Genomic DNA, 12585 nt, shown 5'->3' on the forward strand with positions numbered 1-12585 from the left:
CAGGGATCAACTCCCCCTCCCCCTTGCAAAGACCCCCCCTCCAACTCCCCCCTCTTTTGCAAAGATCCCCTCCCCCCTCTCTCTCACTTTCCTCCCCCTCCTCCCAGGTGGAATCTTGCCTCCTCCAGCTGTTGCAGCCCTGGCCCGTTTGCAGCTGGATCTCCCGGGGCGGGCGCCCCTCCGCTTGCACAAAGCCCCGCTGCGGAAGATCTGCAGCCCTGCAAAGGCAAATCCCCCCCTGATTAAAATTCAAATCCCAAGTTTTTGATCCCGGGAAGAGGAGGAGCAGGAAGGTGCTCGGGGATAATGGATCCCCCGCTCTCGCTCTCTCCGCCCGGCTTCCTGAGTCTCTCTAGGGCGGAGAGCTCAATGCTAGATTTAACTCTTGGCTTGTCCAAGAGCGGAGCGCGCTGCCAATTCGCTGCCAGGCGGAGCAAAAGGGAAAGGGCTGTGCCGGTTGGATAGCCACCTGTCGGGTGGCATCACCTTTTGCCCACAACAGCTGATGGAGATGCTTTTGGTTTGAACAGGCTGGCATCCAGCAGGGGCTGCGTTTTCCTAGTCCTGAGAGGTGGCTGTATTTATTTGTCTACCCTCACGAAGGCAGCTTACAAAGATACCAATAAAAATGGAAACAAAACAAAACTATCAAAGCAGTAGTCAAGCCATTCGATAAATCAACCAAAACGAACCTAAGACAATGACAGACAAGAGAATGACAATGACAACAGCAGCTGAGGGAAGACTTTACCTGTTGAATGGCTACTGTTGCTTTAATAGCTAAGTTTCAATGAGTGCCTTCCTCCTTGTCCCAGCCTGGTAATTTACCAGTTTGTTTGTTTATTCAGTACATCGCTACCTCTTCCTTTCTCTTAACGAGTGCAGGGTTGCAATTCTCTTATCTTCTTAATTTTATGCTCACCAGAGCCCTGTGAGGGCATTTAAATAAAAAGAGAAAAATAAAATTCCATAGGCAAGGCAGGAATTTGAACCCAGGTCTCCCAGGTCATCACTCTAAGGCTAAGCACTACACCACATTGGGTTTTTAAAGTCTGTCTATAGTGGTACTAAACATGTGGCATTCAGTTGCATATGTGAATAGATGAAGTGTTGTGTGTTCCCTGTTTTTATTATCAACCCACTTCATTCAGTTCCAGTACTGATTTATTTACTTCGTTTCCACCCCACCTTTCTCCCCAGGGGCACCCCGAGCAGCTTACGTCATTCTCTTCTCCTCCATTTCATCCTCACAACAACCCTGCGAGGTGGGTTGGCTTAGACTGACTAGCCCACGGTCACCCAGCGTGCTTGCACGAGAGGGAAAAAAAGCTCACCAGTCATCTTCTCCGTGCCATTCACAGTTGCAGAAGCTGCTATGATGCTGGAAACTGTTTAAAAGCTCCAAAGTTTTCATAGCAAGGGATTTGCACCGCTTCAAGCCCTGGGGTACCCTTTTAGAAACAGGCTGAACAGAAACCCATGTCCAAAAAGAAACCCTGTGGCTCTTTAAGAGCCAACCACTGAGGTAGACTCTAATCTGCAAAAAATTATGTAAGGGGGGGAAATAGCTTTCAAAGCCCTTAACAAGTTGCCCAGTATAGACCTGTGCCTGATTTTCCCACCCTAAAACTTCATCACAATCCTATAAGGTGGCTGAGCATTATCAGAACCTCTTTATAGGCACAGAACTGACAATGTGGGGGGGAGTATTGAACTGTATGTCTGAGTCTGCATCCTATAGACTCTAATTTGGAATAAGCTCATGGAAATTAATACAATTTACTTCCCGGCAAATATGCAAGGAGTCCTTCCAGGGGGCGTGCTGGAGTTAAGCAAACTGGCAGTATCCAGGAGCCGTTTTGTTGACTCCAGCTTGGCCAAAACAGACCAGATTGCGGTGATCTGCTCAGACAGAAATCTGAGCCACCAGCAGCCTTGATCAGATCACGGAGGGTTAAGTATGTTGGAGCATTCTGGGTCCTAGAGGCACCCATCTCTCAGGCGCAGGGGAAGGAATACAGGAGAGAGCTTCCTTTCTGAGCTCTATTTTTTTTCCTCCCATCAGCTGCTGATCGATCTGGAGATGGCAGAGGCCCAGGAGCTGGCGAAAGCTGCAGAGGTGAGTAGACGCCAATTTTGCAAGGTGCAGAGCTTGCAATTTCAGGGGTGTTCTGGTGACTGACAACATCTCTTTGACCCATAGAAAGAGAGACACAGAGAGAGAGAGATTCTGTATGAAGGGAGGTCTGTTATGTTCTATAGATTGGTGGTCACTCCTTACAAGAGGCGGTGGCACTTCCAACGCCATGCCATGCCAAACCTCTTCTTTGCCACATTCCTCTTCGTAGTGCCCTTGTGAGACGGGTGATAGCGGTCCCCATTTTTCAGGTGGGCAGCTCAGAGGATGTGTTTGCCTTTTCATATTTAATATTCTTTAAATGATTAAGAGAGCTGCTTCCACGTGTGCCTGTGTGCATCACATGTCATCAAACAGGCATTAGTGCTACTGTTCAATGGGACATCACCAGGCAGTGCCCCATGAGCAGTGCCAGATTAACCCATGGGCTTTCAGGCAGTGGTGGGATCCAAACATTTTAGTGACAGGTTCCCATGGTGGTGGGATTCAAACTGTGGCGAAGCACCAATGGGGCTGGGTGGGACAAGATGGGGGCGTGGTCGGGCATTCTGGGGGCGGAGCTGTGGCAAGGACGCAGCCGCTGCGTCGGTCCTTGGGTGGGAAACGAATGCACGCAGGCGCAGGCTGCCACGCACGCCGGTGCACCTCCTGCTAGACTGCTTCAAGTTCTGCGCGCTACTGCTGAGAGGAGGGGCGTAACTAAGGCAAAAATCACGTGGCAAAATCACCAATTAGTAACCCCCTCTCGGCACACACAAATAATTAGTAACCTACTCTTGGGAACCTGTGAGAACCTGCTGGATCCTACCTCTGCTTTCAGGTACTTTAGGCCCCCTCTGGTATTTCAATCTTTCACCCCGCTACAGCTGAAAGCCTGACCCTGGTACACCAGGTACTAGAAAGCAGTGGCCCTATATCCGTTTTGAGGGTCTCCTGAAGAATTTTCTCACATTTTTTAATTGCTTGTACACGCTGGCTGCCAGTTCTTTTTTTTTTAACTATTTTGGCTGATCCCCACAGTTTGTGGGAACATTTGAACACATGTAATCAAGGGCACAACTAGACTATATTGCTCATGGAGGTGTAATAAGGGAGGAGGTGACATGACATCATAACCCTGATGCTAGCGTGCTATTGGCCGGCTCCCCCCCCCCCTCAAATTGGTTCAAAACAAAACTCAGCTGATTATGAGTGTACCTAGCAATTTCTTCACCCTCAAAAAGATTGTGGCATCACAGCAGCTCTGTCTGCATCAGCGTGGTGGTGACTTATAGAGAGAAACCCAGATTTTAGCTAATTGTGTATAAAGATATAATTCCCCCCTTCACCTTTTATTTCAGGAGCCGAGAACACTCCCTAGATTGGAATTTTACTGTCCAGTGTTACTTCTCGGACTTTGAATGTCTTGTGGGCAACATCGTCGGAAAGGCCTGACCTACACTAGACCCACTGAATGTGTCCCCCAGTTATGGCTGGAAGATGTGCGCCTGACTGGAGTTGAAGCAAAATCCACGGAGACAAAATGGTGGCAATTCTGGAGAAGTAAGGGTGCTCTCTCTCCAGTCCCAGCTGCCCTTGTGAGCAACCTGGAGAGAAAAATGGAGGAGCCCAATATACCACATTCTGAACCAGGGCAAGGTTTGGTGACCGGAGCAGGAAAATCTCCACGGGCCATTCAGGCTGGAACCATCGGTGAGTTTCTGAGGTGGGTCACACCGCACCAAGGTAGGCCTGAGAGACAGGAGGGAATTCCATCACACGGTGAGGCCCAGTGGCAGGAAATCCTGAAGACAGTCCAGTCTTCTCATTCGGGATGGACAAGTTCTCAGTTGCCAGATCTGCCTCCATGGGATGACCTCTCAACGTTTGAGAGGGCGGCTGATGCCTGCCAGTGGTCCCGAGGAGAAGGCATGGCCAGACTTGTGCCGAATCTCAGTGGAGAAGGCCACTTTACCAGCCTGGAGGCCAGAGACAGGGGAGACTACGGGAAGATGAAGGCCACCGCCCTCCAAGGGGATGGCATGAGTGCTGAGACACAGCGCCAATGCTTCCGCCAGTTCCGCTACCAGGAAACCGAGGGGCCCCGGGAGGTGTGTAGCCGGTTGCGGGAGCTCTGCCATCGCTGGTTGGAGCCAGAGACGCGCACCAAGGAGCAGATCCTAGAGATGTTGATCCTGGAACAATTCTTGACGATCCTGCCGAAGGAAATCCAGACCCAAGTCCGAGAACGTGGTCCAGAAACCTGTGCTCAGGCGGTGGCCCTGGCAGAGGGGTTTCTATTGAGGCAGCGAGAAGCGGGGAAACAGGAACAGCAGGTAAAGTCCTTTATTCTCGAAGGGGAAGGGGTCCCAAGTGGGAGGAATTTTCATTGATCCAAGAGTTATTCCTCTGATGTAGCTAGTTTGTGCCCTAGTCCCAAATGTGCAGCTAGCCACTGGAGCGTTAAATAGAAGAAGAAGGAGTAGGAGTTGGAGTTTGGATTTATATTCCCCCCTTTCTCTCCTGTAGGAGACTCAAAGAGGTTTACAATCTCCTTCCCTTTCCTCCCCCTCAACAAACACCCTGCGAGGTAGGTGGGGCTGAGAGAGCTCAGAAGAACTGTGACTAGCCCAAGGTCATCCAGCTGGCGTGTGTGGGAGTGCACAGGCTAATCTGAATTCCCCAGATAAGCCTCCACAGCTCAAGGGGCAGAGCGGGGAATCAAACCTGGTTCCTTCAGATTAGAATGCACCTGCTCTTAACCACTACGCAACTGCTTCACATTCATTCATTCATTCATTCATTCATTCATTCATTCATTTACATTAGTTCCCCACAAATGTATGGGAGGTAATTTATTTCACTTGATTAATTGTCCACCTTTCTGGCTGAGACTTGAGGCAGATTACGATTTGCCACATATGTCTTGGATAATGGTTAGAAGCTCACTGTCACTGGCCCAACTGGGAGAAAGAAGCAGCAAACTTTTATGGGGCTTCCGCTGAATGAGACTATTCTACTGCTTTCACCAATAGATAAACATTACGAGCACAGTTGCCTGCTGCTCCGTTAACTGCAGTGGGATGTTGGCTGAGTCGCGCAAGACGGCAAGATGAGGCCAAGCAGCCATAAGATCCCCCCTCCTCAGTCTCACTGGAATTGCTGCGGCTGTTTCAGGTCACGACGTCGCTGCGAGGCGGGACCACGAACTGCTCTGAGTCGGCGCGTCCTCCAGCAAATGTCCGGCCGAGGCACAGCTACAAAGAAGTCAGACAGCAAGACAATGGAAACGCGAGCCCGCTGGGTAAGGATGGGGGTTTCACACCTTGTACCAGACCCTACACTGTCAGTCTGTCTGTTTCTTTCTCCATCTAGTCTCCATAGGGTTGCCAATCTCCAGGGGGTGGCTCCCACTATTATAACTGATCTCCAGGAAACAGGGGTCAGTTCACCTGGAGAAAATGGTCTGGAAAGTGGACTCTATGGCATTATACCCCATTAAAGTGGACTCTATGGCATTATACCCCATTAAAGTGGACTCTATGGCATTATACCCCATTAAAGTGGACTCGATGGCATTATACCCCATTAAAGTGGACTCGATGGCATTATACCCCATTAAAGTGGACTCTATGGCATTGTACAGTTTGCAGTTAGTGGGAGTTGGCCCCATTGACTAACATGCAGTGGTGGGATCCAAAAATTTTAGTAACAGGTTCCCATGGTGGTGGGATTCAAACAGTGGCGTAGCGCCAATGGGGCTTGGCAGGGCACGACAGGGGCGTGGCCGGGCATTCTGGGGGCAGGGCATTAATAATTTCTCTGTTACTGTAAAAAACTCTTACAGTAAAAAAAAGTTCCTAATTTCCAGCTGGTATCTTTCTGCCCATAATTTAAACTCATTATAGCAAGTCCTATCGTCTCCTGCCAACAGAAACAACCACTTCTCCTCTAATTGACTGCCTGTCAAATACTTAATACTTTCAAATACTTCATTTTGTTTCTAGAAATCAAAAGAAGGATACTTTCCTTAAACAAGGAACTTTACCATATTTCTAAAACATGTTTTTAAAACAGCCCAACGGGGAGAATTATCCCGTTTTCTACCTTCGCTAACCAGCCACATAGGAAACAACAGGACTTTATGATTTTTGGACCTAATGGAATTTCTAACGGAAAAGCAGACCCAATTGGTAACCCCCTCTCGGCACACACAAATAATTAGTAACCCACTCTCGGGAATTGGTGAGAACCTGCTGGATCCCACCTCTGCTAACATGGGACTTCCTTCTCCCTCCCCTCCCAAACCTGGCCTCCTCAGGCTCCACCATTTTTGTCACCACGACCTCATAGTCATATCCTATTTTATTTCCTTCTGCTGTGCACTTCCCCCCAGTCACATTTGACTTTTCTTTCCCGCTCCACAGGTGCCAAGTTTTTAGGGAGAGCCGGGCAGTGCTTCCAGTGTCCAGACTGTGGGAAAAGATTCAGGGGGGAGGAGGAGCTCCGAGCTCACAGCGGCATCCACAGGAAGGACAGGCCTCATGCCTGCGCCCAGTGTGGGAAAAGATTCACCCGCCCGTCAGGCCTGGCCAAACATCTGAAAACCCACTCGGGAGAAAAGCCCTACCACTGCAGCCAGTGCCTCAAAAGCTTCATTCAGATGTCCCACCTCACCAGACATCAACGGATTCATACGGGGGAAAAGCCCCACCCCTGCGCTGAATGCGGGAAGCGTTTCAACTGCCCGTCGGACTTGGCCAAACACCAGCACATTCACACGGGGGAGAAACCTTTCCGTTGTGCCGAGTGCGGGGCGAGGTTTAACCAGTTCTCACACCTCACGAGGCATCAGAGGATCCATACGGGAGAGAAGCCCCATGCCTGCACCGAGTGTGGGGAAACCTTTAGCCAGCGAGCGCACCTCATCAGCCATCAGAGGATCCATACGGGAGAAAGGCCTTATCGATGCACTTATTGCCAAAAATGTTTCAGCCACCTCTCAGCCCTGACGGTTCACAAGAGGATCCATATGGGCCAAAGGCCCTACGGCTGCCCGGAGTGCGGGAAAAGGTTCATCGCCTCGTCGGCTCTAACCAGGCACCAGCGGACGCACTCGGAGGAAAGACCTCACACGTGTGACGAGTGCGGCCGGAGGTTCAACCAGCTCTCGCATCTCCACAGGCATCGACGGACCCATTCTGGGGAGAAGCCTCACAGCTGCACCGAGTGTGGGAAAAGGTTCAACCAGCTGTCCTCTCTCACCAGGCACCAGAAAATCCACACAGGAGAGAAACCTTACCCCTGCGATGAGTGTGAGAGAAGGTTCATCCGGTTGGCTGACCTCATCATCCACCAGAGAATCCACACCGGAGAGAAGCCCTATCGTTGTGCTGAGTGCGGAAGGAGGTTCCGGCAGAGACAGACTCTTGTCAAACACCAGAGACTCCACCCAATAGCAAATTCATAAACATACACAAAGTGCAGCCCTTTGGGGGTTTGCATCCAGAGCATAGATATTTGAAGAGAGCAAGAGAGATTTCCCTTTTGTGCCCATCCCCTGTTGTCCAAACATTGTTTGGCATCTTAGAATATTGGATCAGGAACCTGGTTGAGAACTGAACCAGCTGGATGAGATAGCTTCTCACCCACAATATGTCAGTGTCACGAAGACACTCTGGTCAAAAATATGTTATTGGCATGATGGAGATATTTTAGTGTAGACTGGCTGTTACATTTTTCTTCCTCTAGCACAAAAGTTGGGGAATGTGGGGGGGGGGGGGTTGAATTGAGACCCTCCAGATTGGGTGTATCTGCTGCATACATGCTCTTCCTAGAACCGTGGTGGTGAACCTTTGGCACTCCAGATGTCATGGACTGCAATTCCCATCAGCCCCTTCCAGCATGGCAGGGGCTGATGGGAATTGCAGTCCATAACATCTGGAGTGCCAAAGGTTCGCCACCACTGAACCTCACTGAATCTCACTTCTGATGTTCTTCCCAGAAAACTATGAAACGGTTAACATTGCTGATGAATACTCAGGACTTAATTTGAGACAGGGTGCCCCAGGTAGATCATGCCAGGAGTTAACCAAGGGGGGAGGGGGGCTTGATGAACTGATGGGCTAAATAATCAAAAACCTTCTCCCCATTTAAGGTGGACCTTCTTTGCTGAGGTTTCCAGATGTGCTTGACCCTCTGTTAGAAGTTAAGCAGAGGTGGCGGAAAACCACGCATTAGATGTTGGTGGTTTCTGGAACTTCCTGTGTTCTTTCAGTAACGTGGCTTCCCACAGGAAAGACGAGATGCTGCAGTCCCCTATTGGCTTGTGTGGAGGTTCAGGAAGCCAACAGCCACGCATGGCCAAAGCTATCTAATGGCGAAGGGATGCCTTGTAAATAGCTGGTTGCTGCCCTAGAAGTACTTGTGTGGAAATGGAGACAGGTTGATGAATTGGATAGGGCTGAGATCCCAGCAATATTTGGGGAAGGAGGTTGGAACCATTGGGAATGGGTGTCCTTGTTAGAAGGCGATAGGTTGCCAGATTTTTGTACTACAATTGATTAAAAGTACAATTTTCCCAACAAAGAAGATGGTTTGGTGTCTTGACGTCCAGCTTTATTTTGCTGACACAGCATGAAGGAAGCGTGTTTTTGGTGCGCCTGCTTGCAAAGTGGAATTTAGTCCTTGCCTGCTTGATGAAGCTTCAGTTCCTTGGAAGACCACGTGGTGGCACTGCAGCTCTGGTAAATGGCGCCCTCTTTTTCTCTTGGGTCCACTTGACAGATGTTGCCCTTGCAGCTGTCTATCACGGTCCACACATTGGGCGAGGCGGCCCATGTGTTGTGCACAAGGACCTCAGACTCAGCAGGGATCACTGCAGACCCTTCCAGACTTGGCAACAGCTCGGTAACCTCAAAGCTAAGATGCAGCCTAGCGGGCCACAGACGTGCAAAGAGATTCCTTTGCTAGTTGGGGAGGGAGGAGGGCTTCCCGAATGTGTTTCAGGGATCTCGCCACTCTCCCTGTTATTTATTTCCGCTTTCAGAATCCACATTTTGAGGATGTCTTCAAACCAACTTGTAACTGTGTTCACAATAGCTTAGAATTCAAAAAAATGATAAAATGTCATAATGATTTTTATCTGAAAAAGTAAAACTGGTGGCTTAAAAAAAATAAAACTGCAGATAAAATAAACAAGGGCTTCCTAAAATGGCCAAGAAGGAAAGGCAGCATGGAATAGCCGGATCTCATCAGGTCTTGGAAGATAAACAGGGTCAGCAATTGGATGGGAGACCTCCAAGGAAGACTGTGCAGGGCAGGGAAAGCCACAAACCACCTCTGCTAAATCACTTTGCCTTGGAAGCTACTTGCTGGAGCTGCCAAGAGTCGGCTGTGAGTTAATGGCCCTTTATACACACACAAAATGGCCAGTGTGATACGAGTCAGGAATTTCTTCTGCCTTGTGCTGAGTTATTTGTGTTGTCATTTATAGTTGACCATACATAGGCCCCTTCAGCACACGCAGAATAATGCATTTTCAAACCACTTTGCAAGTGGATTTTGCTATTCCGCACAGCTTCAAAGAGCATTGAAAGCAGTTTGAAAGTGCATTATTCTGCATGTGCGGAAGGAGCCATAGTTGACCATCTTATACTTTTGGATAGTAGCTATAACACAGCCAAAGCCCTAACAGTATGAAAGCCCAGCTTCCTCCCATCTTATTTTATGTTCTATCAAGTCGCAGCCAACTTATGGCAATCCCATGAGATCTTCTAGGCAAAAGATGTTCAGGGTTGGTTTTGCCATTGCCTGTCTCTGTGTTGCGACCCTAAGCTTTCTTGGTGGTCTCCCATATAAATGCTAACCAGGGCCGACCCGACTTAGCTTCTGAGATCTAATGAGACTCAACCAGCTACAAGTGCAAATTCCCAAGTATCCTTCTAACCACTTAATAATGCAGGCCAGTATCATTAACCTCATATTGCAGTTGAAGAGGCTGCCAAGCAAAGTGGAGACTAAATTGAGGTCTGAATGGGGCATCTCATGTTCTGAATAACTATTGCTGCAGAAAAGCCACAGGTGGCGAATCGCTAAATTGTTCTTCCCGATCGTGTACGAAAGAGCGCCTTGGCGTATACGGCATTCGACGTTGCTGTTTTCAATGAGAAGTTAAACTCTGGTGCAAATGCCATTTGAGTGTTGATCCCTTCATTATGGTGCTAGGGTAATGACCAGCAGAACACCCCATTGCCAAAGTAAACAGGCCCCACGGCGGCAGCTGTTGCCTGGAGCTTCATTAAGCTGGAATGTGCCGCCTGCTAACTGGATGGGTTCCAGGACAGCAGATCTGATTGCTCAAGAGGATCACTGCCCTGGACTGGAACAATGGGCAGCGAAAGAGGCAGTCTGTGCCCAGATCTCTACCCAGCCTTCTTGGACCTACAGACATCAGCCTCGTGACCAATCTGTGGCCATGACATCGGAAAAAATCTCGAGTTTAGAGCAGCAGAAATGGGTGTTGATCCGGCAAGCGTTGCCATGGTTGCTGCTGGCACCAGGAGCGAAAAGTCTTGGATGGTTCGTAGGTCAATGACTGCTTCCTGTTTGAGAAGGTGTAATTTGCATGAAACAGGTTTGGAAGCTAAAGAAGGAACCCATAAGTACTATTAAAAGAAGTTGCAAATGGATCTGGTATGTGTGTCAGGTGGGGGTGGGTGGGTGTTGGACCCACCTCATACCAACAGGGAAAGCTCAGTGCTGCAAATTTATTTAACAGTCCAGGTAATTGGGAGCAACAGCCGCAGAAGGCCATTGCTTTCACATCCTGCATGTGAGCTCCCAAAGGCACCTGGTGGGCCACTCTGAGTAGCAGAGAGCTGGACTAGATGGACTCTGGTCTGATCCAGCTAGCTTGTTCTTATGTTCTTACGTTTAAATTTCAAAAGGATGAACACCATCTCCTGCAAACTGAAGCAGTACCATCAAGGGAATGCTTAACCTCTTGATTCTGTAAAAATTCATAACCACCACCACTTCGATAATATTTTTCTGTCTGGAATTAAAGCAAAAAAAAAACATACTGATACAAGCCATCTTTTGGATTGGAGTTAAGTGAGTTCTGGAGTTGTCCCGGAACTACGGTTCATTTCCAGACAACCACAATCAGTTCCCATGGAGAAAAGGACAGCATCAGGGGGCAAACTCTATGGTGTACCATAGATTTGAGATGAAATTCCTTCCCAAGTTGACCATTTCCACAGGCACCACTCTTGAAACTCAAGGAGTTTCCTTGGCAGGAGGTGGCTATCCTTCTTGGAGCCCACTTTATAATGATACACAGGGCAAAATTAGATATTGCTCAGATGTCTTATTTATTGTTACGTCTGTCCCATTGCTATTAAAAGGAGGAAGTGGTTTGGCATCCTGAGAAAGCCCAGGAGTTTGTAAAGCCCAGAACCTGACAAATGTTGTGTGAGCATAAAGAACCATCGAGTGGGGAGGGGAAGGAGTTGTAAGCCGCTTTGACGTTCCTTACAGCAGAGAAAAGTAGGGTACAAATCTCTTCTTCCTCAGTACGGATGAAAATCTCCATATCAGGCATGCATACACTTTCAAGAGGGTGCAGGAAAAGTCCAGACTCTATCAGATAACATGGGAGACTGATTATAGGATATTAAGGGGAAAATACTTCACTGTTAAGGGATCTAACAGCTTGCAACAGACTAGCCCTTCCTTAGATCAGGTTCCTTTTCCTTTTGCCCACTAATTGCAACCCTTTGGGGGAAAGACAACTGTTTTGCCAGGGATCTTTCTGCACTGGGCATGTCAGTTCTGTCCCCCAGCCGAGGACAGATATGCCCTGACCTTTCCTTATGCCTTGGCAGTCTACGCCTAGCTGCAGCAGGTCCTTTGCCAATGGGGACATGTTGATTTACAGCATAGAAATCTGCCTTTGGGGAAGGGCTTGGATGAGCTAGAAACAGGCAGATGGGTATCTCACTGTTTGTTATACCCTGGCTTTGGGTTTCCATGGAGAGGCACTCACTGAAATGGTTTGGAGTGTTTGAAGAAGAATAAGGAAAGGGAGCACTGGCTCTGATATCCTCCCGAGGACATGGTTTACAAGCCCCTTTGGCACTGCACTAAAGAAGTATCCTGGGAAGAATGTCTCCCCTGGGATACTCCCAGCAATCCAGTGAAGAGAACTACAGTCAGCTACATGAATCTTGTAAATCTACTGGAACAGGCCAGCCTTACCTTGAACTAAGCCCCCTTCCGCACATGCAGAATAATGCACTGTCAATCCACTTTCAATGCCCTTTGCAGCTGGTTTTTATTGTGCGGAAGAGCAAAACCCACTTGCAAACAATGGTGAAAGTGGATTGAAAGTGCATTATTCTGCAGGTGCAGGAGGGGCCCTTGTGAGGGAGATGGGGCTGAGAGAGTTCTGAGAGAACTGAAACTAG

The 12585-nt window shown here is 48.7% G+C and overlaps 1 protein-coding gene across 1 annotated transcript in view; it reads left to right on the forward strand.

Annotated features, from left to right (window-relative positions):
- Window positions 1-1582: 1582 nt before the first annotated feature.
- Window positions 1583-12585, forward strand: part of LOC125444938 (zinc finger protein 628-like) — a 42876-nt gene continuing 31873 nt past the window's right edge. The window contains 5 exon segments of the mRNA XM_048517711.1: window positions 1583-1649; window positions 2066-2119; window positions 3478-4452; window positions 5294-5420; window positions 6544-7574. Of these exon segments, the coding sequence (XP_048373668.1) occupies window positions 3538-4452; window positions 5294-5420; window positions 6544-7574 (2073 nt within the window). The 5' untranslated portion in view covers window positions 1583-1649; window positions 2066-2119; window positions 3478-3537.

This window comes from Sphaerodactylus townsendi, linkage group LG15 (genome assembly GCF_021028975.2).
Source record: "Sphaerodactylus townsendi isolate TG3544 linkage group LG15, MPM_Stown_v2.3, whole genome shotgun sequence".
Taxonomy (NCBI): Eukaryota; Metazoa; Chordata; class Lepidosauria; order Squamata; family Sphaerodactylidae; genus Sphaerodactylus; species Sphaerodactylus townsendi.